Raw genomic sequence first — 27500 nt, 5'->3', positions numbered from 1 at the left:
CTGTTCACACTGAAGACTGTATACAGTAAATGTGGAGCAGGCTGTTCAGGCTGAAGACTGTATATAGTAAATGTGGAGCAGGCTGTTCACACTGAAGACTGTATACAGTAAATGTGGAGCAGGCTGTTCAGGCTGAAGACTGTATACAGTAAATGTGGAGCAGGCTGTTCACACTGAAGACTGTATACAGTAAATGTGGAGCAGGCTGTTCACACTGAAGACTGTATACAGTAAATGTGGAGCAGACTGTTCACACTGAAGACTGTATACAGTAAATGTGGAGCAGGCTGTTCACACTGAAGACTGTATACAGTAAATGTGGAGCAGGCTGTTCACACTGAAGACTGTATACAGTAAATGTGGAGCAGGCTGTTCACACTGAAGACTGTATACAGTAAATGTGGAGCAGGCTGTTCACACTGAAGACTGTATACAGTAAATGTGGAGCAGGCTGTTCAGGCTGAAGACTACAGTAAATGTGGAGCAGGCTGTTCAAGCTGAAGACTGTATACAGTAAATGTGGAGCAGGCTGTTCACACTGAAGACTGTATACAGTAAATGTGGAGCAGGCTGTTCAGGCTGAAGACTGTATACAGTAAATGTGGAGCAGGCTGTTCACACTGAAGACTGTATACAGTAAATGTGGAGCAGGCTGTTCAAGCTGAAGACTGACTGTATACAGTAAATGTGGAGCAGGCTGTTCACATTGAAGACTGTATACAGTAAATGTGGAGCAGGCTGTTCAAGCTGAAGACTGTATACAGTAAATGTGGAGCAGGCTGTTCACATTGAAGACTGTATACAGTAAATGTGGAGCAGGCTGTTCACATTGAAGACTGTATACAGTAAATGTGGAGCAGGCTGTTCACATTGAAGACTGTATACAGTAAATGTGGAGCAGGCTGTTCAGGCTGAAGACTGTATACAGTAAATGTGGAGCAGGCTGTTCAGGCTGAAGACTGTATACAGTAAATGTGGAGCAGGCTGTTCAAGCTGAAGACTGTATACAGTAAATGTGGAGCAGGCTGTTCAGGCTGAAGACTGTATACAGTAAATGTGGAGCAGGCTGCTCACACTGAAGACTGTATACAGTAAATGTGGAGCAGGCTGTTCAAGCTGAAGACTGTATACAGTAAATGTGGAGCAGGCTGTTCAGGCTGAAGACTGTATACAGTAAATGTGGAGCAGGCTGTTCAAGCTGAAGACTGTATACAGTAAATGTGGCGCAGGCTGTTCAGGCTGAAGACTGTATACAGTAAATGTGGAGCAGGCTGTTCAGGCTGAAGACTGTATACAGTAAATGTGGAGCAGGCTGTTCAGGCTGAAGACTGTATACAGTAAATGTGGAGCAGGCTGTTCACACTGAAGACTGTATACAGTAAATGTGGAGCAGGCTGTTCACACTGAAGACTGTATACAGTAAATGTGGAGCAGGCTGTTCAGGCTGAAGACTGTATACAGTAAATGTGGAGCAGGCTGTTCAGGCTGAAGACTGTATACAGTAAATGTGGAGCAGGCTGTTCAGGCTGAAGACTGTATACAGTAAATGTGGAGCAGGCTGTTCAGGCTGAAGACTGTATACAGTAAATGTGGAGCAGGCTGTTCAGGCTGAAGACTGTATACAGTAAATGTGGAGCAGGCTGTTCAGGCTGAAGACTGTATACAGTAAATGTGGAGCAGGCTGTTCAGGCTGAAGACTGTATACAGTAAATGTGGAGCAGGCTGTTCACACTGAAGACTGTATACAGTAAATGTGGAGCAGGCTGTTCACACTGAAGACTGTATACAGTAAATGTGGAGCAGGGTGTTCAGGCTGAAGACTGTATACAGTAAATGTGGAGCAGGCTGTTCAGGCTGAAGACTGTATACAGTAAATGTGGAGCAGGCTGTTCAGGCTGAAGACTGTATACAGTAAATGTGGAGCAGGCTGTTCAGGCTGAAGACTGTATACAGTAAATGTGGAGCAGGCTGTTCAGGCTGAAGACTGTATACAGTAAATGTGGAGCAGGCTGTTCAGGCTGAAGACTGTATACAGTAAATGTGGAGCAGGCTGTTCAGGCTGAAGACTGTATACAGTAAATGTGGAGCAGGCTGTTCAGGCTGAAGACTGTATACAGTAAATGTGGAGCAGGCTGTTCAGGCTGAAGACTGTATACAGTAAATGTGGAGCAGGCTGTTCAGGCTGAAGACTGTATACAGTAAATGTGGAGCAGGCTGTTCAGGCTGAAGACTGTATACAGTAAATGTGGAGCAGGCTGTTCAGGCTGAAGACTGTATACAGTAAATGTGGAGCAGGCTGTTCAGGCTGAAGACTGTATACAGTAAATGTGGAGCAGGCTGTTCACACTGAAGACTGTATACAGTAAATGTGGAGCAGGCTGTTCAAGCTGAAGACTGTATACAGTAAATGTGGAGCAGGCTGTTCACCCTGGCTAGAAACACACTGTCCCACTTGTCAGTGGCAGTTGTTTTGATCACAGTTTCATTGTCAGGGTGAAGAAAAGACCTCCTGGATTGAAATTGTATTCAACTTTTTAAGGAAGTGGTTCTTCTCACCAGGGGTCCTTGACGGGGTTCCAGGGGCTCCCCAGAACATTTTTCATTATTTCATTTAAGTTATGTAGAAGAATGGTCATAGTTCCACTGTTATCTCTCTACCTTCATGGAATTCCTACATGAAAGTCTGGACAAAATAAAATAAAATAAATAAAAAATATGATCAGACTTGGGTTTGAGAAACGTAATCTGATGTGGACTAAATTAAGGTCTTTGATATAAAAATGGTTGAGAATCACTGGCTTAATGATATAAGGAAGGTCTATTTGATCTGAGTACTATTTGACAGTTATATTACTTCTGATATTAAAATAGGCCATACCTACACAATCATTGGGGTGCATTTTTATTTATTTATTTATTTACTTATGTATTCATGTATGTTTTTACGTTTTTATTTATTTATTAAGAAACATGTTTGTTTTTTAAGAAATTGTTCGACCTGTCACCGAAATCATCCATGTTTCCCTGGTACATCATTGGCTCTGGTGCTGCTAACACTTTAGCATACCCTGTTGAGTGATACTGTAGCAGACTGCGTGCTAACACTATAGGCTACACCAGTGGTTCTCAACATCGTGGGGTCCTTGAAGGGGTTCCCCAGCAAATTGCTGAATTGATATACTTCACCATTATTTAACTTAAAACAATTATAGAATGTAGAATGAGTGTTTTGATCATTGTTTCACTGGTGATCTGTCTACTTGCAACACAGATAGGCTACTCATAGAATTCTGGACAAAATCATATCAGCAATAAAAAAGATAATCTCAGATTTGGGTCTAAAAGACACAGAGAGACAGAGAAACTCATTAAATAACAAATTAAAATAGGCCAGTGGGAGGAGCCAACTCCCGCTGAGGAAAGCAACTGTCCCACTTTGTTCTAAATGTGAGTGTTGAGGCCTGCAGCTGATGACACAATGAGGTTATTTGACATGTGACAATTAGCTGGCAGTCCTCTCGCTGCTTCCTAACATGGCCGTTAATGAGAGATTTGTAAACATGGAGAGAATGCGTTTAGCAATTTAATGAGCAGGAGAGAGGGGAAAAAGTGAGTAATGCTTTAGAGGGAGAGAGATGGAGAGAGAGAGAGAGAGAGAGACAGAGAGAGAGAGAGGGAGGGAGAGAGAGAGAGAGAGAGAGAGAGAGAGAGAGAGAGAGAGAGAGAGAGGCAGGCCCAGCAGGGATCCTGGTTGCATAACTATAAAAATGCATGGTCCTGCTCTCCAGATGTTGTCTATCAGTGGTTCTCAACCTTTTTGAGACACGACCCCCCCCCCCCCACACACACACACAAATTCAGGCTGGGGTTCGATCGCGATCCCCCCCCCCCTCCCGTCACAACCCAACCCAATCATTGGGTGGGTTCAAATAATCAAATAATTTTTGATTAGTTTATATAGCTTTATAATACATTAAACCATTGGTACAGGAGATTTAATCATCACGGGAGATTTCTTTTCTTCTGTTTTCTTATTCTGCGACCCCCCCAAAAATAATCTTGCGGCCCCCCTGGGGGGGTCCCGGCCCCAAGGTTGAGAACCACTGGTCTATTGGACACATGGTCCTGCTCTCCAGATGTTGTCACTGGGACACTGGGAGGCCTTCCAGATGTTGTCACTGGGACACTGGGAGGCCTTCCAGAAAGGTCACCTCATCTGATGAGGTGAAATACAATGAGGTGAAATAGCAATGCAGAGCATATTGTTTCTGGCGAGCAGCGCCATGGGCTGATGTGCCTAAGAGATTTCCATTAAGTCCCTAATGAACTGTTTGAGCTAATGTTCGTGACCTTTATAGACCTGAAGGAAGATCGTTTTCACTGCTGTTGTATTGGAAAATGGCTTCATCCACATCACATCATTACTATAGCCTATAATGACCAGGTTTTGTTTTCACCTTGTGAGTCTGTGTGTCTGTTTGTCATCAAGCCCAAAATGTGGTAGCCTATTGGAGACACCTATTATAGCGGGAACTACCACAGAAGCCGTTTTGAGTAGGCCAGGTGTTTATCTCTGTCTGTGGATATTTTGCAAATGCGACAGCATCAAAACCGTGCAAGCTGCAGTCACGAAACTTTACAGGTGTGCAGTTGACATCACAATGAAGGTCAAGTTTGAAAATGGGTGTGATCTGAGCAAGGGGGCCACCCCGCAACCCCCCCCCCCCCCTTCCGGCCCCCGCACATTGCACCATCCACTTTACGCCCCTGGCCCGCATTCGTTTTAAGTTGCGTTGCAAGATGGTCTCTCGTTCAAATTGGTGTGTAATGGAGGCATTTTGCTAGCTAAGATAGCGTTTGTTGTTAAAGTAATATCTCGCAAAACACTTTCATCCAAAATAAATTGTCTGTGATTCAACCTACATCATGAAAGCTTCTACATTTGCTGTTCTAAAAACCTGGACTCTTTCTCAATACGTGTTCTCCATGACACTTTTTACATGATAGCCTATAACCGCCAAAGTCGTACAATTCCACAACAAAAGCAACACAATTTGTCAAATTGACACTATATAGGCCTAGGATGTTATAATGCAGAGAGATTTTATATGTTGTTATATATGTATATATATATGTTATTATTATAACATATTATTATTATATATATATATATATATATATATATATATATATATATATATATATATATATATATATATATATATATATATATATATATATATATATATATATATATACAGTATGTATTGCATGTTTTCATTTGCTGACAGCTGATAAGCTGATAAGTATTTGTCTAAAGCCTTCTGATGGAGACAGTGGGGTCAGAAAGTGTCCGTGGTCACACAGCTGATGACTTGTCTGTGGTCACACAGCTGATGACTTGTCTGTGGTCACACAGCTGATGACTTGTCTGTGGTCACACAGCTGATGACTTGTCCGTGGTCACACAGCTGATGACTTGTCCGTGGTCACACAGCTGATGACTTGTCCGTGGTCACACAGCTGATGACTTGTCCGTGGTCACACAGCTGATGACTTGTCCGTGGTCACACAGCTGATGACTTGTGCTGCCGTCTCTATGCGTCATTCTCTCTGACACGCTCAAACCTGCACAAACAAACCATGTCCCAAAGCTACAACTGAAAAGAACAAGGAACATCGCTGCCCCATTTATGCTCTCCTGGCACTCATTTTGACATCTGTTTTGTATTTTCCACCTGAATGACTCATATGGCACGATTATGCTGAAATAACAGTCAGCGCTGAAACAGAACATTTATTAATATCCATAGAAAATCACTTTGGGTACAGTCATGTCATTATAGTCTGGAAGGAATTTGCTTCTGTATTCAAATGTATTATGATGATTATGAATACCATGTTTGGATTCGGTTTTGCTTATGTGTTTTCTTTTTTATCTTTCCTACCGAGGCAATAATAGTTTTAGTTTATTTTTAGTTTATTTTTGCACAATTTAAAAATTACACAAATATGAGCAAGAAAACATAATGTGTAGCCTATAGTGCAGGGAGAGGCAGAAAACCCAATGGGCTTATTTGAAGCAGTCACTGTTTTACACCCGATTTACACCTGGTTTTTAAATGTGACCTGTATCCGGATAACTTATCTGGATAAGGAAAAATGCATGCTGCTAATGCAAGGTGTAAATGCATCGTGATCAGGGTGTGATCAGAACTTCCTGACCACATCTGAAGGTAGTCTGGCTCACATTGTGTTAAGGTCTTTTAACCCCATTTACAGCTGGTTTTTAAATGTGACCTGTATCCAGATAACTTATCCGGATACAGGTCACATTTAAAAACCAGGTGTAAATGGGGTGTTATAGTCTTCTGTTTTGTAAAGCACGTAAAGTGTTTATTTTCTTATTTTGCAGTGACTAGGCTATTGCCCTGGTTAGGTTTAAAAGCCCTCAAGTGTGCTGAGATGAACATGATGCCATCGATGCTAATCCAGTTGTTTGATCCAGGGATGGAGCAACATAAACAACAGTCACCCCTCCAGCCATGAGGTCAGCATTTCTGCACCGTCAAAAACAATTAGTAGTGACCCAGATTTGGGCTATATTAGCCTATAATAAAAGTTATGCCTAGTACATTGTTTATCATTTGACATTGCTCTTATAAATTCCATTGCTGGAGTTATTTTGAAGCCTTTTCTATTCTCTTCAAGCTTCCTTAGGAGAGAATATGATTAGCATACATCTCGCTTTATAATATATCATATATCATATCATCATCATATCATATATCATATACTATTGCATTGCAATAGTCTTTTCTCTGAGCATCTGTGAATCTTATTGGAGATCAAACCGAGCAGCGGAGCGCCTGCAAATAAGAGTCCGGAGTGTGACTCACCTCAGTGCGGGTGCAGAGTCCAGAGCGGATGGCAGGAGCTGCTGCAGCGCCTCTTTATAGCAGCGGACAGCGGGGGAAGGTGAGGGCGCTCTGGGGGGAGGCGAGGTGCTGTCGACTCGTGATTCACTGGCTGAGTATGTGTCAAGATAGCAGCGATATCAAACTCAGCTTCCGGTCTTCAAAATAAAAGCTCTCGATGACGCACTTCATAATAATTATGCATTTCTTTAGCCATTGAGGGGTTTAGGGCGTATTGGCGTAATATGGGGCGTAATAGATCGATGTGACATCAGAATGAGAAGGAAATGTTGATGATTTCTGCTGTTTGTGCCAAAACGTTCATATCTCAAAAACTATAGGCTACATGACATCGCTTATATTTTGACATTCTGAGTGAGAGCAGAAGTAGCTCAAGAGTTTGATGTATAATATATGCATAATTTCATTGATTTATGGTTAAAGTTGTGTCAACTGTCGCCGCTTTTAAAATGTAAACAGAGTTAACTGGCTAGACATTCAAGCCTCCATCTTCAGTCGATATTAAATGATCACGCAGTGCACCATGGGTAATGGCAAGGGTGACTCAGCGCCAGAGCCCTTGCCGTGTTTTGTTGTTTTACCTTGACAACAAAAACATTCTAAATTGAACTCCATCTCACTTCCTGTTGCAGTGTTTTCTATGGACACAAAAGGAAAAACAACAACATTAAGGGGGAGGAGTGACCATTCCGTGAAAACCGTCTATAGAACATTTCACCAAGAAAAAAACAATCCGTTTTTATTTTTGCTTTATGTTCTCTCAGACCAGGTTCCATGGACTGTATATAATATCCGTATGCACCAAAGGTGGGTGTGACTCTCCCTCTCCCCCCCCCCCCCCCCCCCCCCTCTCGCTCTCTCCCTTAGCAACCGCAAAGTGTCTATAGCAACGGTGGGACCAAATAACAATGGGAGACGGAAAGGAACACGTTTGGCCCAGGCGAATTTTTGTAAACAACGTTGACAGTTACTCCTCAAAATATATCGCTAAGGTAAAGCAAAAACCAATGTATGTAGCCTTATTGATGTATAAGATGATGTGTTTAGTCTAATGTGTCTACGTCACGTTATACTTCCATAGTTTTTGTCAACATGCATTGCTGGCGAGTCCAGTGAGGACGCTGACGCAGAGGAGGACACCACGTTAGATGAGCGCACTGGCACTTTCCACATTGTGGGAACCGTGTCTTCTTGCACAGAGGGAAAGGCTACTGTTAGCTTTCTATTAGAGCAGTACACGGTGAGTCATGTGATGTTATTATAGTGGAGAACAAAGATCAAGTTAAAAAAAAAAGTATTTGGAAGCCATGTGTGTGTGTGTGTGTGTGTGTGTGTGTGTATGTTTCTCCTTAAAAATATGTTGCATTTAGTGTGGACTTGATCTATTACATTGGCCAAATAATAATATTTTGTTAGTCTTTGTCTGCAGAAATAAGCAAGTTTGAAGGTTTTGGTGGCACACTATGCTGGAACATGCGTTAGGATTTAGAGAATTCATCCGAGTTTCAGAGTCAAACATAATTATGTTAATTTATTGCAGTCACCAACTCGAGATCAGCTGCTTGCACACCTGCTGGAGAGTGATGTTGTGGTTTATAACGTCTCTGAAAATGCAACAGAAGAGGATATTGAAGAGGCGACATGGGCGATCACAGGTATACGCGAACACTCGGGGTGCAACTTCACTTGTGCAGGTTGGATCCTGCCACCTTGCTTTATTTAGTCCATGGCACACCAATCAAACATTATCCAATAGCCTAATGTGTTTGATTGATGATGTGCCATGGGGTAAGGGATTGAACATGTCGAATCTGACCAAACATCGCCAATCATGGATAGACAGCCATGGCACAACAAACAAACATCTGTGTTTGTGTTTGTTGTGGAATGTTTTATTGGTGTGCCATGGGCTTTATAGTTCAAATGCAATAGGCCAGGGTTTCCCAAATTTAGGAGTACCGGGGCCCACTTTGAAATCTGTAAATCTTCCAGGATCCACCGAACCCTTTAATCACAACTCTGATCAGCGCACGCAACTAAGATGATGTATTTACCTATATGTTTTTAATTCATTAACAGAGCATGTGAACATGCAAATTTAATAATACATTAATTAACAATCCCCAAAAAATCTGCAAAATACCTAAAAGCCAGATTGCCAACATTTTCTCCCCCTTAAGGTCCTTACACATCAGGAGCGTTTTTTTCATGCGATTAATTCGCACGTCAATAATATTTTCCAAACCTATATCAGTCAATGCAACCGTGCATACCAACGGAAGTTTCGCCGAGCGGCGACAGCGAGACTGTGCATACTCGAACGTAACTCGTTCAAAACACGTCCAAAACGTTATCGTGGTGTCGTTTACCAAGAACTTGCAATCATGTCGGTGGGGGAACATTTTATTGTCCCTCCATTTCAAAACTCATTCCGGTGAGCCTGCAGAAGGCTTTGCTAGATGAGGGACAAGCACGTTAAATGAGGAAATGGCATTTACTCATTCCTCACAACAAGGAGTTGACGGCGCAGAGTCACATTTTCGAGGAGCTGCACGCCCCCTACGCCGAGCTGCGCCGATAGGACGCACAGCTGCGGCGACCCCCTCGGCGCAGTCAGCGCCGGCGATTTCGCTCGAGCATAATTTGCGCTTTATTGCGGTGTTTATTTTTTCGAACGACGGTCGATTTTTCAGAAATTCGCTTCTGACATGTACACATCTGTGGCTGTGATTGACAGGTGGGTCAAAACTCGCATCGCAATTTTATGCCGTATATTCGCATCGCTCTTGATGTGCAAGGACTCATCAGAAATATTTGCGTTAAAAGAAAATGCACACGCATTTCACTTCCTACTCTCCAAACAATGCACTGCAATGGTCTTTGCTTTTGGCTAGATTGAATTCAAATTAGCCTGACATGGTTTGAAAGCTCGCAGGCTGGGGTACACCACCCAAAACACATTAGTAATGTTGCTGTTACAATGTTACAATGCATTACTGTAGCTCAAATGCTAACCGTTTCATGTATGTGGATGGAGTAGTATGCTAACGCCATTAGCGCTAAGTTCCAGGATGTATAGTGAAATAAAAACACTGATTTGTGTGGCCTAACGTAGTTTGTTAGTGTATTACTCAAGTTTCTAGTCAAGTCCGCCTAATTCATTTTTTGTTGTTGTTGCTCCTGGCCGCCCACCTGCAGTACCTCTGCGGCCCACAGTTTGGGAATCACTGCAATAGGCTATTCTACACTCACCTAAAGATGCTATATGAACCTCAATGTAGTCCAGGGCTATCCCCTCACCCTCCTCTGGTTTTCCTTTCTCTCCTTCCACAAACAGCTCTTCACGCTGAGATGGAGAACTTCAGCTCTCAGAAAATGTTCATTCTGGTCTCCACTGTGATGACCTGGGCCTTGACCAAGCCACGCGATCTGGTGAGCCTGGACCAATGTCTGTCGTCCACTATACCGCCTGCTTGTCCTGTGCATAAAACACAGCCAGAGTGATTTTTATTTGATATCTGAGGTCGCAACGAGTGCTTTTGTTGTCTGTTCCAAGTGCACGGCCTGAATTGGCACAAAGACTTGAAACTGAGGGACTTGTGGGTCTCACTGCCTGATTTAAAGTCGAGGTGAACCCGTTCGTCACGTGCATCTGAGTCCGTTTCAGACTGAAAACAAATTGAGAGGCGGACCATATACGGTGTCGATGATTTGATTTGACAATTCTGAGGACTGGCTTTGGCATTGGCCAATCCTGGCGTGTTCCACCTCCAAATCGGGTGGGATTCAGCGTGTTGTCGTGCTACGCGAGTGGGATCCGCGGAGTACCAGGCAGCCAGGGTGCTTCGTGCCGAGCGAGCGGACAATCCGACGCATGGGTGCTGCCCGCCCGCCTGGAATCTCAGAGGGGCGACCCCTGACAGCCACGCTCTCGGAGGCGCGCGCCATTATCGTTATAAATGTAAATAATATTCCTGGAATGCGTGTTTTAACGAGCCAGTTACATTTCTTTGCATTCTTAGAGATTATAGTTTTAGTTTTTTGTTCATGTTTCTAACAATTGGCCAAGTTAGTAGTTAGTTTATGGGATAGGAATTCTGCCAGATGACAGGCACTAGGCGCCATTTTCTACTTCATTTGGAAGAGAAAATTATCCTGAAATGAAGATTTGATTGACAGCTGCATGTCGTGATATGATTGGTTGAAATGGGGTAGAAATTTGATAGTACTAGGTGACGTCAGCAAACTGTACATTACTGTTATCAATGAAATCTTGAAAAATGAACTTTTGATGTGAAAAAGTGTGAAAAAGTAAAGAAATTAGATTGTTGTGATTTTGTTTGCATACATTATTAAATAGGTGCACTGCATACCCAGGTATTTGAACTAAAAGAAAAGAAAAGTCATTTTTGGGTTCAGCTCGACTTTAAGGTCTCCCTTGTAAAAGAGATCATTGATCTCAATGGGACTAACCTGGTTAAGAATGTTCTCCTCAGGACGATGCAGATACTCCACTGACAGATGAGGACTACAGAAGGAGAAGGCCTCACCCCAGCTTTAGAAACCACAGCACTCTGGAGAAACTGGTGCTCAAGCTGGGTAGAGCTGTAAGTCAAGAGTGATGAATCAGATAAAAGAGTGAGGGCCACACCACCTGAGCTTCAGAAATGTATTCCGACAGCTGAGATTAAAAGCTTTTCAACCTTTATGACATTAGAATAATGTTGTGCATATTGAGCAATGTGTGGTCCTCACTTCACCATACTGCATATGGACAGACTAATTCATCTAATTCATTCATATGGACAGACTGGAACTAATTCCAGTGAGTTGTGGACTCCGCTCATCACCGATTTTTCCACCTTACAGAAAAAGTCCAAGCTCACTGGTTATGTTGTAGCTGCTGGTCTTCAGTACGGGAAGGGAGAGAACCTCTTCCACTACTTTTTCAAGGTAGATATTATATATATATATACAGTATATATATATACAGTATATACATATATATATATATATACACAGTATATATATATACACAGTATATATATATATATATATATACATATATATTCACAACATAATATTAGCTCACGTATGACCCATTAAATGTATGCATTGCCGTATATTTTTTTTGTATGCCTTTTCTGATAGGTGTCTTGGTCAATGCAGTTTCCAAAAGTTCCTGTATTTGGACCGGGCACAAATCACATCCCCATGATTCATGTATACGACCTGGGAGGGTGAATGATTCATGTATACGACCTGGGAGGGTGAATGATTCATGTATACGACCTGGGAGGGTGAAGCTGATTTGTTGTGGTCTCAAAATCTCCATACAGAATGAGTTGTGTGAAATAATGAGTGCAGGGATGAACTGACTGTCTTGCGTCCTCAGAGTGATCCAGAACATCATTGACCTCAAGCCAAAGTCACAGTACATCCTCGCCGTGGACGATTCCAAGAACACTTTGGAGGAGATTGTAAAGGTAATTTCATTGTAAATTAGCATATGGCAGTTTCTTTTTTTTGCTGGAACAGGCTGGCAAAGAAATGTCTCAGGGGCTTACTGACTGACAGACTGACTGTCTGTCTGTCTTTCTGTCTGACTGTCTGTCTGTCTGACTGACTGACTGACTCATATTGTTGAAACACGCATGCGTGAGTGTTGAGCAGCAGCGGCAGCAGTCTGGGCCTGGCTTGCCTAGTCTTGTTTTATTGATACTTAAACAAAATGGTGAATTGGTTTGATATAAAAGAACGCCACTGTATGTATATGTGACTTTCACCCCTTTAGACGATAAGCAGTACACTTGGGCCAGGAAAAATCAGTCAAGTACCAGAGCAGGAAGCCATCCTCATGAAGGCTGTGAAGGTATGTGACTTTCTCCTCAGTTGAAGTATGTATGACGTGTTTTTATGTCTTTTGCTACATCCTGAAATCCAATGAATATGTGTGATCAACGATCAACTCTCTCACAAAGCCAGAAACCAGAGACTTCACACTCAAACATAAAATCTTATCAAGTTATACAATTTGGAGCTGCTCCATAGACAATGGAAAACTAAGTTTGTAGACTCACCGAATCTTTGTTTGAGTTTTACGACCCAACTAAGCTTGATTTGATTGTAGTATTATCAGTTGTAAATGGGAAAATGTAGCATTATCCCTAGAAACCACAGTCATGACATGAAGTGAAGATCATGTTAGATCTTAATGACATCACAGGCTCAACATTTAATTTCTCAGTGATTTCTCGGTTTGAGGGAGAATTGATCACAGATCCTAAAAATATGGATAATATGGATATGGGGGGGGGGGAAATGCACATGCATACATAAACTTAGTGGTTCCTGGCTTTGGGAGCTGTGCTATGAATTGGTTCCAGAAATCAGTGAAATCAGCTGGTGTAGTCGTGTTCGGTTGGTATGAAAACCTGCATGCTCTCGGTTTGTGTCTCTCATGTCAGCCAGAGGAACTGGAGTACCTGAGCATCAACCTCCACCTCGAGGCAGTCCTTTTGAAAGATCAGTTCAACCTCCGCTGGGCGTCTGAAGCCGGCATGACAGAAAATATGGATCGCATCGTGGAGGAATACAAAGACACCAGGCAGCTGCTTGTAAGTCTCCCTCATGTGGCTGCAGTGGGTAGTGCAGAGGTAAAAGCACTCGCCTACAGCACCACCGCGGAGAACCCGGTTCAATTACCTGGCAGCGTTACTTCCGGCTTGGTTGAACGTTCCTACAGACACAATTGGCCGTGTCTGCGGGTGGGAAGCCGGTGGGGAATGAGTCCTGGTTGCTGCACTAGCGCCTCCTCTGGTCGGCCTCTTCGGGGGGGGGGGGAACTGAGGGGAATAGTGCGATCCTCCCACGCGCTACGTCCTGCCGGTGAAACGTATCACTGTCAAGTGAAAAGAAGCGACTGCACATGTATCAGAGGAAGCATGTGCTAGTCTACAACTCTCCCAAGATTGGTTCCTAGTTCCTCATTGCGCGGCTCGCGAGACGCTGGCGGCTCTCAAAGCTTTAGTTAGCGGCTCTAAGAATTTATTTATTTTATTTATTTTTTGGATTTCCCCCTCCCTGCTCTTCCCAAAATTTCAATAAACCTTTATGGCATATTATTACAATACAACAATACTGGTGTTGACAGTAATAGAAAACAATAAGCATTTTGCTTTTAGGAGTATTGTGCCAGCGTGCAGCGCTGTTCCAAAATGTGTCAACGTGTGTCGTTGCCTGGGAAACGCACATCCCATAATACAACTGTTCGCATCGCATCCTATAATATAATAGTATGATGATACTTGGGATGCCATTGCGAACATACTGTAGATGTGAACAGGTTAGCTAAAACTTCAGCATCGCCAGCGACGGCCCCCACCGTCCGGGTACGTTTCGAAATCCCTCCAGGCCTGAAAGATTTTCTAGGGGAAACTGGTATATATATATGTATGTGTGTGTGTGTGTGTGTGTGTGTGTGTGTGTGTGTGTCTGTGTGTGTGTGTGTGTGTGTGTGTGTGTGTGTGTGTCTGTCTGTGTGTGGAAAACAATAAAACACAAAAAAATGGTAGGCAGATGTGCTTGGTTGGGGTGGCTTTTGGTGTTTCACGGTAAAAGTGGCTCTCCTATTGACTTTGTCCTGCCAGTGCGGCTCTCATCGAAGAAATAGTGAGGAGTAAAAAAGTCTCCTGAGTCCTTCAACCAAAAGCTGCACAGTAATGTAACAGACACAGTAATGTAACAGACACAGTAATGTAACAGACACAGTTAGCCACAGTTTTGGACACCCTGTTTGATTTCAGTGTGGTTTATCCATCTATTTCTACAGCCAATCAGAATCTGCCTCACTGGACCTCCAGCTGTGGGTAAAACCAGCGTTTCGGAGAAGCTCTGCCGACATTACCAGGTGCACCACATCAAGATCAAAGATGTCATTGAAGAAAAGATCGCACAACTGGTCAGTGGAAGCATTCATTTGCCTATGGATTTCAGTTGTCACTCAACTGTCTCTACAGTATAAGAAATGTAGCTACTGCCCTCTTGTGGAAATGTAGGCTACTCCCCTCCTCTTCTTTGAGAACGCTGTTCATCACAGACATGTTATTAAATGAGAGAGTTGCAAATCATTGCTGGTGGATGGAAAGTCTTTTTTTATCTCCAAAATCTCAACGTTCAACAATTCATTTCCGAATAGTTTCTAAAGTAATAATGAGTATAATAAGATTTATGGGTCATGAAACTTACTGGACACATAAAATCCAAATCTAAAATATCTAAAAACAGAGATTTTCACATGACAGCAGCGATGTATGAATGGGAATATACACATTTACTGCTTGTTGTTTAACCCACATTAATTCTGTTATGTTGACATGCTGTAGGAGGAGATGGTGAGTGGAGCTGACCATGAAGATGTTAAAGAAGAGGCCGTGGCTGCTGCACAGGACCAACTGCAAACTATTCACAACAGCATGGAAAAGAACGCAGGTTAGCTATAGATCCACACTGATGCTGTGTTTTTCTTATTTTGCCATGTCCAAAACCTTACCCCAACCCTTCAACAAAGTTTTAGTTGCCTAAACTTTCATTTAATTTCATTTCATTTATTTATTTGTTCCGATCATGATATTTCATACACCAATAATTGCAATTCAATGTTTCCACATTCCATGGTCGGAAAGGAGCAGGAAGAAGAAAAACTTAACCCTAGCTTCAACCCTAACCTTACCCAAATTTGTTTTACTTGTCTATATTGGTTTGTTATGGTTATCCTTTTGTGGTGAAGCAATGTAATGTCTGTGTTTCATTAAATCTTATGACACTGTTATACGCAATGTGATATCCATGTTGAAGTTATTGATAGGGGAGCCTCTTAATTTTTTTGAAATTGATTTAAACCTATATTTTGGTCCAATAGGTCGACTGGCTGACCAGCTAGTTTCCCACATTTTGCACGAAAAGCTGAATTCAAAGCCATGCAGGAATCAAGGATTTGTTCTTGACGGCTTCCCCAAGACGTATGAGCAAGCTAAACGCATTTTCTCTGGTGAGTTTCACACATTTATTCAAGCCTAAACTGATTTTTATGCCTCCGCCGGCGATCGCCGAGCCGGAATTCGTCAAATTTGGCTCAAACGTCCACTTGGATTCGAAGATGAACTGATTAGATTTTGGTGGTCAAAGTTCAAGGTCACTGTGACCTCACAAGGGCCATTTTCTAGCTCAACGCGATATCTCAGACACGCCTTGACTGAATTTCGTCACACTTGGCTCAAACTTCCACTTGCAAGGATGAACCGATTCGATTTTAGTTGTCAAAGGTCAAAGTTCAAGGTCACTGTGACCTCCCGAACGCCATTTGCAAGCTCGTTAACGCAATATCTCAGTAACGCCTTGACAGAATTTCTTCACATTTGGCTCAAACGTCAAAGTCTGGACAAACATGCACGTCGACTGCTCACTTGTTGGCGGAGGCACATATCGGCGGGGCGGTCGTTCTAGTCTCTGGTGAGTTTCACACATTTATTCGATTACTTTATAACTCATGATAATATCTATCATGTCTCAATGTGTGTGTGTTTTGGTTGCTCAGATGACGACATGGACTACGAGGATTTGAGGTCGAAAGCACCCATGTACAGCAAGAAGATCACTCCAGGTTGTTGATGTCCTTTTCACCTTCGCTCACCATGAAAATGTTTTATATTATTTTCCAAGCTTGTATTACAAGCCCATACATTAGTGTAAAAAAAATGTCAAGGCAGTAAAATGTATTTTATAGTCTTGTTTTCCCCCGGAACTGATATAAGCCCATTATCGTACATTTAGTCCATATGTCACCATGCATGTGTCTAATAAGATGAGCTAAGTTTCTCATAACCCCCCAATACGTATCCTTCTTCTTTTATATTTTGCAGAGTATGTTTTCGCCCTCGACGCCTCAGATGACTTTCTCATGAAAAGAGCCCAAGCCGTTCTTCAGAGTGTGGCAGAGAAGATGTGTTACACCCAGGATGAGTTCCTCCCTCGCCTGGAAAGATACAGACAAGCCAGCGCCTCTGAGGACACCCTGCTGGACTACTTTGACGAGCTGGAGATCCACCCCCAACACATCGGTATCGCTCTCACCTCCACACTGGAGATCCACCCCCGACACATCGGTATCGCTCTCACCTCCACACTGTATATATCACCCCCAACACATCGGTATCACTCTCACCTCCACACTGTATATATCACCCCCGAACATCGGTATCGCTCTCACCTCCACACTGTATATATCACCCCCAACACATCGGTATCACTCTCACCTCCACACTGTATATATCACCCCCGAACATCGGTATCGCTCTCACCTCCACACTGGAGATCCACCCCCAACACATCGGTATCGCTCTCACCTCCTCACTGGAGATCCACCCCCAACACATCGGTATCACTCTCACCTCCTCACTGGAGATCCACCCCCAACACATCGGTATCACTCTCACCTCCTCACTGGAGATCCACCCCCAACACATCGCTATCGCTCTCACCTCCACACTGGAGATATCACCCCCAACACATCGGTATCACTCTCACCTCCTCACTGGAGATATCACCCGCAACACATCGGTATCGCTCTCACCTCCACACTGGAGATCCACCCCCAACACATCGGTATCACTCTCACCTCCACACTGGAGATATCACCCGCAACACATCGGTATCGCTCTCACCTCCACACTGGAGATCCACCCCCAACACATCGGTATCACTCTCACCTCCACACTGGAGATATCACCCGCAACACATCGGTATCACTCTCACCTCCTCACTGGAGATATCACCCCCAACACATCGGTATCACTCTCACCTCCACACTGGAGATATCACCCCCAACACATCGGTATCACTCTCACCTCCACACTGGAGATATCACCCGCAACACATCGGTATCGCTCTCACCTCCTCACTGGAGATATCACCCCCGACACATCAGTATCGCTCTCACCTCCACACTGAAGATATCACCCCCGAACATCGGTATCGCTCTCACCTCCTCACTGGAGATCCACCCCCGACACATCAGTATCGCTCTCACCTCCACACTGGAGATATCACGCCACCAAAGCCACGCCCTCTTCTGGGTTCGTCATATGACCTAGAGATTTCATTCCCTGTTAATGTTTTGTAAATAGCTTATAAAAATCGTTTTAGACCAAAGGAAGAGATTCAACTATATTTAGATTATATTTATGTTAAAAACAATTATTATTATCATCATCATCATCATCATCATCATCATTATTATTATTAGGTTCAAGTGAAATGTTATACGGTCTCTCCTGATTCAAAATATATCTGGTTTGACCAAGTAAAACTATTTTTTTATACGCAATTTACGAAACATCTATGGAAAAATGAATGGGGAATGAAATCTCCAGGTCGTATGCCGAACCCAGAAGAGGGCGTGCCGCGTGACTTTGGCACTTTATGACTATGATTATGACAATGCATGTAGCGATGATCTATTGATGATAAAACTGCACACAGCACCTTTTTGAAAGAGGAGAGAGAGAGAGAGAGAGAGAGAGAGAGAGAGAGAGAGAGAGAGAGAGAGAGAGAGAAAAACTGTTGACCCCCCCAGGTCTTGTGGTTTCTCCCCAGAGGTCAACACAAACGACCCCGAGTACACAGAGGTCATGCAGGAGGTCATTGAGGCAGTGGGGATTCCCAGGAACTACGGGCTGAGTCCAGAGGAGCAGGCGGAGCAGGACAGGAGGCTGCAGGGGGAGAGGCACCACGAGCTGGCCAGGCAGGCTGCACACAAGAGGAGCAGGGATATGGCTGCACTGGCTGAGCTGGCTGCTCAGTATGAGGAGTGGGTAAGTTCTTATCTGATACCCTCACAGATGGCAGTGACTATGTTTACATGGACTGCAATATTCCAAATCTTAACCCGAATAAGACAGTGCCATGTAAACAGTGCCATGTAAACAGTGCCATGTAAACAGTGCCATGTAAACAGTGCCATGTAAACAGCATTTTCTGATGACCTCAACCCGAAATACGGATCAGGTAAATCTGGTAAAGCGTCTGGTTTACCAGGCTACATCTAAGCTGCCTGTCAGTCAGAAATTCAGAGCAGGGCGATGGGGTGGACACTGTGTGTGTGTGTGTGTGTGTGTGTGTGTGTGTGTGTGTGTGTGCGTGTGTGTGTGTGTGTGTGTGTGTGTGTGTGTGTGTGTGTGTGTGTGTGTGTGTGTGTGTGTGTGTGTGTTGTGTGTGTGTATGTATGTGTGTGTGTGTGTGTGTGTGTGTGTGTGTGTGTGTGTGTGTCTGTGTGTGTCTGTGTGAGAAAGAGAGAGAGAGAGAGAGAGCTTCGATCCGCTCCTCAAATGCAAGACGAGGCCGTTTAAACCTTTCTCGAAATGAATGTTATTATTGGCAGGGGCAGGAGCTTTTAATTCCTATATAATGCTAGTTTAACCCATTTGTGGTGTCCCATGTTGTTTGATTGTACAAATAACAGCCATGCCACAGGCCAATCAGTAAAGAGTCCTAAATGGAAAAACCCTCAGAGGCAAAACTGTTGCTCTCAAAACCGGATAGAAAATCATCAGATATTTAGAGAAAGGTATAGCAAACTCCAATGTCATTTGAACTTGCGGTGTGGTATTATTAGTGTATAACTGTCATCTAAAATGTCTGTCTTTGTTTTCTCAGAACAGGAATGTGTGTGAGGTGACGAGGCAGGAGTGTGAGCTGCTGGAAGCTCACTCTCTGCCTCTGAGGAACTATCTGATGAAGTACGTGATGCCCTCCGTCTCTGAGGCCATGCTGGACTGCTGCAAGGCCAAGCCAGACGACCCTGTGGACTTCCTGGTACTCTGCAATATACACTCTGCTTTTTCCTAGCCCAGGTCTGACTGAACACAAATGCCTTGCCTAAACATCAACTATAATAATTATAGTATATGAGAATATGATTACTAAACGTGACTTTGCTTACATGAACCATATTGTGATATACATTGTTACTGAGAATGACCCTTATGATCATCGTGTGATATTAATTTCAACCCTATCTTCCAGCCCCAGTATACCCTGTTTGTTCTGCTCTCTCTCTCCTCTTCTCTCCCTCCCTCCCCCATTCTCTCCCCCTACTCTCTCCCACCATTCTCTCCCCCTCTCTCCCACCTGCTCCCCCTTCCCTCCCTCCCTCCTCTCTCTCTAATATACGATTTTTCGATCCTGTTTATTGACATATTCTCTGTAAAGCCCTCCGAGACATGCTTGTGAATTAGGGCTATACAAGTACAATTTAATTGGCAATTAAACGATGCGACAGTTGACTTATATCAGTTTACACATGTTGTGTCTAAATTGTTCTTGTGCTTGTTTGTTGCAGGCTGAACATCTTCTGCGCTGCGACCAACAACCTTGATACCAAACTGTGGTGAGACTCATGCAAGTGTTCATTTCCAGCATAGTAATAAAGATTTCTCTGATCTCCTCTCTTTGCACTGACTTTACGAATAACAAAAGATGATGTTAGTGAACAACAAAATTGAACAATGTTATCGGCTTATAACAGATTTAAACTGACAGCTATTATATAGATATGAAGAGATTTGGAGGGAAGGGTTGTATTGTAAAAAAGTTGATGCATTGTTATTGTTTATATCATTAAAAATGCCTTAATGTGTCGAAAATAACGGAATGTATTCCATCTTAATTTCATTTGGAGGAATAAAGCTCATTATGAAACAAGTACAGATCCCCACTCTTTTGTGATTTTGGGTGTGTTGGACAGGCTAGATAGCACTGCCTTGATCTGTACACATTCAAGATGTCTTGTCTTGTGTCCAATGTCCATGTCCATACCCAGCATCAGATCATCAGATCATCAAATCATCTCCTCCCCCTCATGTCAGGTGAAACACAGGTGAAGTTAGCTCCTCCCCCTCATGCCAGCTGAAACACAGGTGAAGTTAGCTCCTCCCCCTCATGCCAGCTGAAACACAGGTGAAGTTTGTCCATATGACACACAGGGAGGTTGCCACCACAACTTGAGAGAAAACCAGTCACCATTAGTCTCACCGCCAGACCCATGAGAGTGCTTACACTGATACACTACGTTACTGCATGCTGCAGATCTCTCTCTGGGTCTGATACACTACGTTACTGCATGCTGCAGATCTCTCTCTGGGTCTGATACACTACGTTACTGCATGCTGCAGATCTCTCTCTGGGTCTGATACACTATGTTACTGCATGCTGCAGATCTCTCTCTGGGTCTGATACACTACGTTACTGCATGCTGCAGATCTCTCTCTGGGTCTGATACACTACGTTACTGCATGCTGCAGATCTCTCTCTGAGTCTGATACTGCATGCTGCAGATCTCTCTGGGTCTGATACACTACGTTACTGCATGCTGCAGATCTCTCTCTGAGTCTGATACACTATGTTACTGCATGCTGCAGATCTCTCTCTGGGTCTGATACACTATGTTACTGCATGCTGCAGATCTCTCTCTGGGTCTGATACACTATGTTACTGCATGCTGCAGATCTCTCTCTGGGTCTGATACACTACGTTACTGCATGCTGCAGATCTCTCTCTGGGTCTGATACACTACGTTACTGCATGCTGCAGATCTCTCTCTGAGTCTGATACTGCATGCTGCAGATCTCTCTCTGGGTCTGATACACTATGTTACTGCATGCTGCAGATCTCTCTCTGAGTCTGATACACTATGTTACTGCATGCTGCAGATCTCTCTCTGGGTCTGATACACTACGTTACTGCATTCTACAGATCATCAGATTAATCGGTCCGACAATTATCGTGCATCCCTAGTCCAGAGCACTGACACAAGTGATAAACACATGTCCAGAACCGGCTTGTGATTCCCATCAGCGGTGAATGGCTGCGTTGTTGGGTTCTGGTTCTGGTCCTGGCTCGGCCTGTGTGTCTCAGCAGCTCTTCAGCCAGGTTTCCACTCGTTACGGCACACTGTCCTCTTAGTGCCTCTGGCTGGCCTGTATGACTCGGCTCCCAAAGACTGTTCTGGAGTCAGTTAGTGCCTCTGGCTGGCCCATGACTCAGCTCCCAAAGACTGTTCTGGAGTCAGTTAGTGCCTCTGGCTGGCCTATGACTCAGCTCCCAAAGACTGTTCTGGAGTCAGTTAGTGCCTCTGGCTGGCCTATGACTCAGCTCCCAAAGACTGTTCTGGAGTCAGCGCTTCCTGGAAGAAAGCTGGGCTGACATTTGGCCTTATTCCAGCAAAGATGTAAACACGGTGCTGTGCAGAGAGCCTTTTGTATTGTTAAAGGTGAACTTCACACAGAAAAAAACAACGCTGATTCATTTTGCACATGATCTCACACACATCACATGATGTCACACACATCACATGATCTCACACACATCACAGTGATGTCATGATCTCACACACATCACAGTGATGTCTCGTGACGAGGCTCTTTTGACTCCTATTAGTGCATGAATTCACTGGATCTGTGTGTCTTCTCCCTCAGTGTAAAGGCCCGGTGTGACACTAGGTGGCAGCAATTCCATTCTTTCAAGTCTCCTACAAAGTCTGCTGTCCACAGGCCACCAGGCTGATTTCCCGCTACTTGTGTACACAAACTTGAGTCTCTGAATACTCCGAATGGACTGTTTTGGAGTGTTTTGGGTGTCAAGGCTGTGACACAAGGATGTCGTTTTGGTATGGCACTCGCCAAACCTTGGCTTCTAGCCAAATTTGAGAGAGAGAGAGAGAGCGAGGCAGAGGGGAAGGAGAGAGAGATGCGCACGGAATCGGATCGGCTCCTTAAAGTATGATCTGAGGTTCATTGCTCAGTTACGTATGTCAACTGATTATCTTCTTCAAAGCAACATCAACTCTTAATTCACTCAACACAATGATAATTCATAGTGAGTTTGTTTCATTCCATCGACATTCTGTATATAAATGGACGGAGGATCTGGTCCCCTTTAGTGAAGCCACTGCATGTTAGATCGCCGCTCTGGCGGCAGGTACCAGTATTAGGTCACAAGGCCCGCCTCCCCATGTTAGTGGATGGGGAAATCACAACCGAAACAATCACAGTACACGTCAGATCATTTTTTTCCAAAGGTGGTTTGTATCATTTTAGATAGTTATTATCATGCTAATGCCTGTGCAAGTGGTCATTTTTCTGATCAGTTTGTTTTTAAGTAGTTATTTGACATATAAAAAGGGATGATTGACAGCTGTGGCAGCCAGTCTCAAGCCGTCATTGGCTGGACAGGCTCTTCACATTATAGCTCTAGCGTTAGTTTTGCATAGACAAGACACAGTACTGCTTCATCTGTTATCTACGAGACATATCGATGGACCGCAATAAAAAGGACATTGTTTTGAGAAACTTTGCGTTTGGATTTAATTGTAATGTTATGTTATAGCCTACTTCCTGGTATGGTCGCAGTGACTAGTACTGACGGCACCAAAGCCACGCCGGCTAAAGTCACGTCCTCTCCTGCATTCAACATACAACCAAGGGATTTCATCCGCCATTCATTTTCCATCTACAGTTTGTTCAAATGTCCTTGTGTTAATTTAACGTTATACAAATGGAAGGTGGAGGGAAGACATAATGGGCAGAGGGCAGATATGCGGTCGCTATGACAACCAGTTGTGGGCGGAGGTGGGCGGGGGCAGATTGAGCAGCGGTGGAAGCAAACAGCCATTCGGGTCGAAACGAGTAAAGCCGAGTTGTGACGAGGGCTGTAAAATGTGTTGGAAATGAGCCATAAGGGGATGTCTGTCCGTATCGGCTGTCCCCACGACAGAAAGAAAGAAAGTGGCCAGGATGATGCTGTGATTTTGTGCCCTAATTGTTGTTTGCTGTTATTTTGCACTATTTACCTACTGCACCTTGTCTGTAACGGAGCCCACAGCATAAGACTTTCACACGTGCGTACTTGTACTTTACAACGGTGTGACAATACAAATCTTGAATCTTGAATCTTGAGGACGCCGATGATGTCATACAGTTTGGCTAGGTGGCCAGGTCACTACTGCATTGCACTACTGGTCTCTCGCTTGTGGAGCCGGGGGGGGGGGGGCCGTGTGCAGTGTGTTTACAAACGCAAACTAGAAGAAGTTGCATAGTATACCTTTAAGGCAGTGTGAGGCAGGTTTTACAGCTTCTCCAATTGCTTTAATAGAAACGTGTTAACTTCTGTCTTTTTCCCCCCCAAACCTTCAGGATCTGCATGCTGAGACTTCCACAGCTGTGGCAGGGGGGTCCAAACACATGACGTCTATCTGAGCCTGTTTACAACATCACACTGGATCCAGCTGTATAAAATAAACCACATTCACACTGGATTTAACTGTATAAAATAAACCACATTCACACTGGATTTAACTGTATAAAATAAACCACATTCACACTGGATCTATCTGTAAATAAACAGCATTCACACTGGATCTATCTGTAAATAAACCACATTCACACTGGATCTATCTGTATAAAATAAACCACATTCACAATGGATCTATCTGTATAAAATAAACCACATTCACACTGGATCTATCTGTATAAAATAAACCACATACACACTGGATCTATCTGTATAAAATAAACCACATTCACACTGGATCTATCTGGATAAAATAAACCACATTCACACTGGATCTATCTGTATAAAATAAACCACATGCACACTGGATCTATCTGTATAAAATAAACCACATTCACACTGGATCTATCTGTATAAAATAAACCACATGCACAGTGGATCTATTTGTAAAAAATAAACCACATTCACCAGAACATGTATGGAGCTAATGAGGGACGGCAAGAGAGGAAGAAACAAACAGATAATTAGTGTTTGTGGACACTTTAACGTCTTCCCGGTTCTCTCCAAAGATGGCCCCCACATGTGAAAGCCGAGCCAGCCATGACACCACTTTCCCCATTCATCACTGACACGGCTATTTACGTGACGGCAGCTTTAGTTGATTTAATCCATTAAACAAAAGGAAATAGGCGAGTTTTATTACAGGAAGTGCATGAAACCCATGACCAAAACAGCCATAATATGTCATTGTGTTACTTATGGATGGTATTTTAGTGAAAATAAAGTATCCCCCTTGTTGCTGGGATCCCCCTGGAACCCACTCAAGCACCGCTGGGGGTTCTTGGACCCAACTTTGAGAACCACTGGCTTTATTCTGCACATCTCTCCCTCTCTTTACGTCCGTTGAGCACCCCCCCCCCCCCCCATAGGTATTTCTGGAGTCTTGTTGCTCTGCATACTCTGGATGGGGCGTTTTATCGAACCAAGATGGATCCGGTTTCAGGAGAAACAAATTACCGTCAGAAGTGAGTCCAGAGGGAGGGGGGGGGGGGGGGGGGATTCTTGGAGCATCTTGCAGTGTTTATCCCCATGTTGATTTATAGACTGTGCACAGTGCGTAGCCAAGGTCACACACACACACACACACACACACACACACACACACACACACACGCACAGTCACTCTCACACACACACACACACACACACACACACACACACACACACACACACACACACATTCAACACATCCTCACCAAAACGACAGAACAAGTAAATTTCCAATGACAATGTTTAAACGTCGGTTATGTTTAAACGTCGGTTATGTTTAAAAGTTGGATATGTTTTTTATTTTTATTTATTTTTATCCCATTTTCTCCCCAATTTGTAATTCGTTAATTATTCCCCCTGCTGCCCCGGTCGCTGCTCCACCCTCTGCCGATCTGGGGAGAGCCGAGACTAGCACCATGCTTCCTCCGAGACATGAGCAGTAGCCAGCCGCTTCTTTTCACCTGACAGCTGGAGCCTCACTGGTAGGACGTAGCACTATTCCAACCCTGACAACTTCAGTTTGATTAGCATCAGCAGAAACGATATCAGTTTTGAACTGCGACCTGAAAATGAGGAAAAGGGGGAATGTGAAATGCTTGTATTTATGTCTTGTAAATAGCTTATTTTCCTACACGCAGTGGCTATGCTTATTATATCATAGAGAGAACGAGAATAAGAGCGATCTAACGTAACTCCGTGCCGCTGTTCTTAAAAACATCCGGGGCAGGTCATAGTTGACTTCCAGACAGTTTGTTTTGTAGCTTAGCCTAACCTAGCCTACAGTAGCAGATTTTTATCTGATTTCAAGATTATGGAGGATTCATTGGAATTAAATGGCCGCCCGTATGGAATAACGTCATATATGGAGTACAAGCAGCAGTGGGGGATACGGCGAGAGCTGCTATCTACTGTATGTGACGGACAGCAAACAGAGCAGGCTGCCAGCGGCACGGAGGTACGTTAGATCGCTCCTATTCTCGTTCTCTCTATGATATAATAAGCATATGAGCTGCTGTGTGTCAGAAATAAGGTCCAGGGTGTAAAAAAACAGAATTCTCCTTTAACTTGGGGAGGATGACTGCATGAGGGACTTTTGGTATGACGAGGATAAATCGATGGCGTGACCCAGTGGTAACTTCTGTTTTGTTCCACCGACTGTGTGTGTGTGTGTGTGTGTGTGTGTGTGTGTGTGTGTGTGTGTGCGTGTGCGTGTGTGTATGTGTGTGTGTGTGTGTGTGTGTGTCCATATGGCTGACAGAGCTGCTGTGGTGTGTGTGCAGCCTGTGCTAAGCTGCTGCTGGGTTCAATCTGCCAGCTAGTGAAGTGAAACCATGTAGCTGTGCTGCCAATACTCATACGGTGCCATGCATTTCAAGCATGGAATGTAACTTGTAACACACACACACACACACACACACACACACACACACACACACACACACACACACACACACACACACACACAACCTTGTTGCCTTAATTGTAATATGAATCATGATGATCACTAATTGGTCCCATTGATGGCATTGCACGACATGACATGCTGCAGATGGACTTGTAACATTGAGATGGTATCAATTTAGGGAATGTGGTGTGTGTGTGTGTGTGTGTGTGTGTGTGTGTGTGTGTGTGTGTGTTGGAATGTGCATGAACTGAAACTTCAAGTTGTAATCAAAGCCTTGTGCCTTGGTGATCAAAGAATCACTGAGCGACACTGGTTATTACATGACATAATGGACTGGTTATTTACATGACCTAATGGACTGGTTATTACATGACATAATGGACTGGTTATTTACATGACCTAATGGACTGGTTATTTACATGACCTAATGGACTGGTTATTTACATGACCTAATGGACTGGTTATTTACATGACCTAATGGACTGGTTATTTACATGACCTAATGGACTGGTTATCACGTGACCTAATGGACTGGTTATTACATGACATAATGGACTGGTTATCACGTGACCTAATGGACTGGTTATTACATGACATAATGGACTGGTTATTTACATGACCTAATGGACTGGTTATTTACATGACCTAATGGACTGGTTATTTACATGACCTAATGGACTGGTTATTTACATGACCTAATGGACTGGTTATTTACATGACCTAATGGACTGGTTATCACGTGACCTAATGGACTGGTTATTACA

General features: G+C 43.6%; 2 protein-coding genes across 2 annotated transcripts in view; one reads left to right on the top strand and one right to left on the bottom strand.

Annotated features, from left to right (window-relative positions):
• The window catches only part of clu (clusterin), a 22496-nt gene extending 15546 nt beyond the window's left edge, over window positions 1–6950 (bottom strand). Inside the window, exon 1 of the mRNA XM_083643620.1 lies at window positions 6900–6950. The gene's annotated coding sequence lies outside the window, so the exon portion shown is untranslated. The remainder of the gene's footprint in view (window positions 1–6899) is intronic.
• An 896-nt stretch (window positions 6951–7846) lies between these two features.
• Window positions 7847–20466, top strand: LOC310782180 (adenylate kinase 7-like; the record flags this gene model as incomplete). The annotated part of the gene is made up of 18 exons (XM_083642866.1): window positions 7847–7930; window positions 8020–8178; window positions 8479–8593; window positions 10276–10370; window positions 11435–11545; window positions 11808–11891; window positions 12090–12178; window positions 12334–12435; window positions 12744–12810; window positions 13406–13555; window positions 14770–14898; window positions 15323–15428; window positions 15859–15987; window positions 16534–16599; window positions 16859–17056; window positions 18591–18808; window positions 19650–19808; window positions 20335–20466. 18 exons carry the CDS (start codon window positions 7847–7849, stop codon window positions 20368–20370), a joined length of 2097 nt encoding a protein of 698 aa, XP_083498992.1. The 3' UTR covers window positions 20371–20466.
• Window positions 20467–27500: the final 7034 nt, after the last annotated feature.

This window comes from Poromitra crassiceps, assembly GCF_964638095.1.
Source record: "Poromitra crassiceps genome assembly, chromosome: 9".
In the NCBI taxonomy this organism is placed as follows: domain Eukaryota; kingdom Metazoa; phylum Chordata; class Actinopteri; order Beryciformes; family Melamphaidae; genus Poromitra; species Poromitra crassiceps.
Note: the sequence above shows the minus strand (reverse complement) of the source record. Positions and strands in the feature narration are given on the sequence as shown.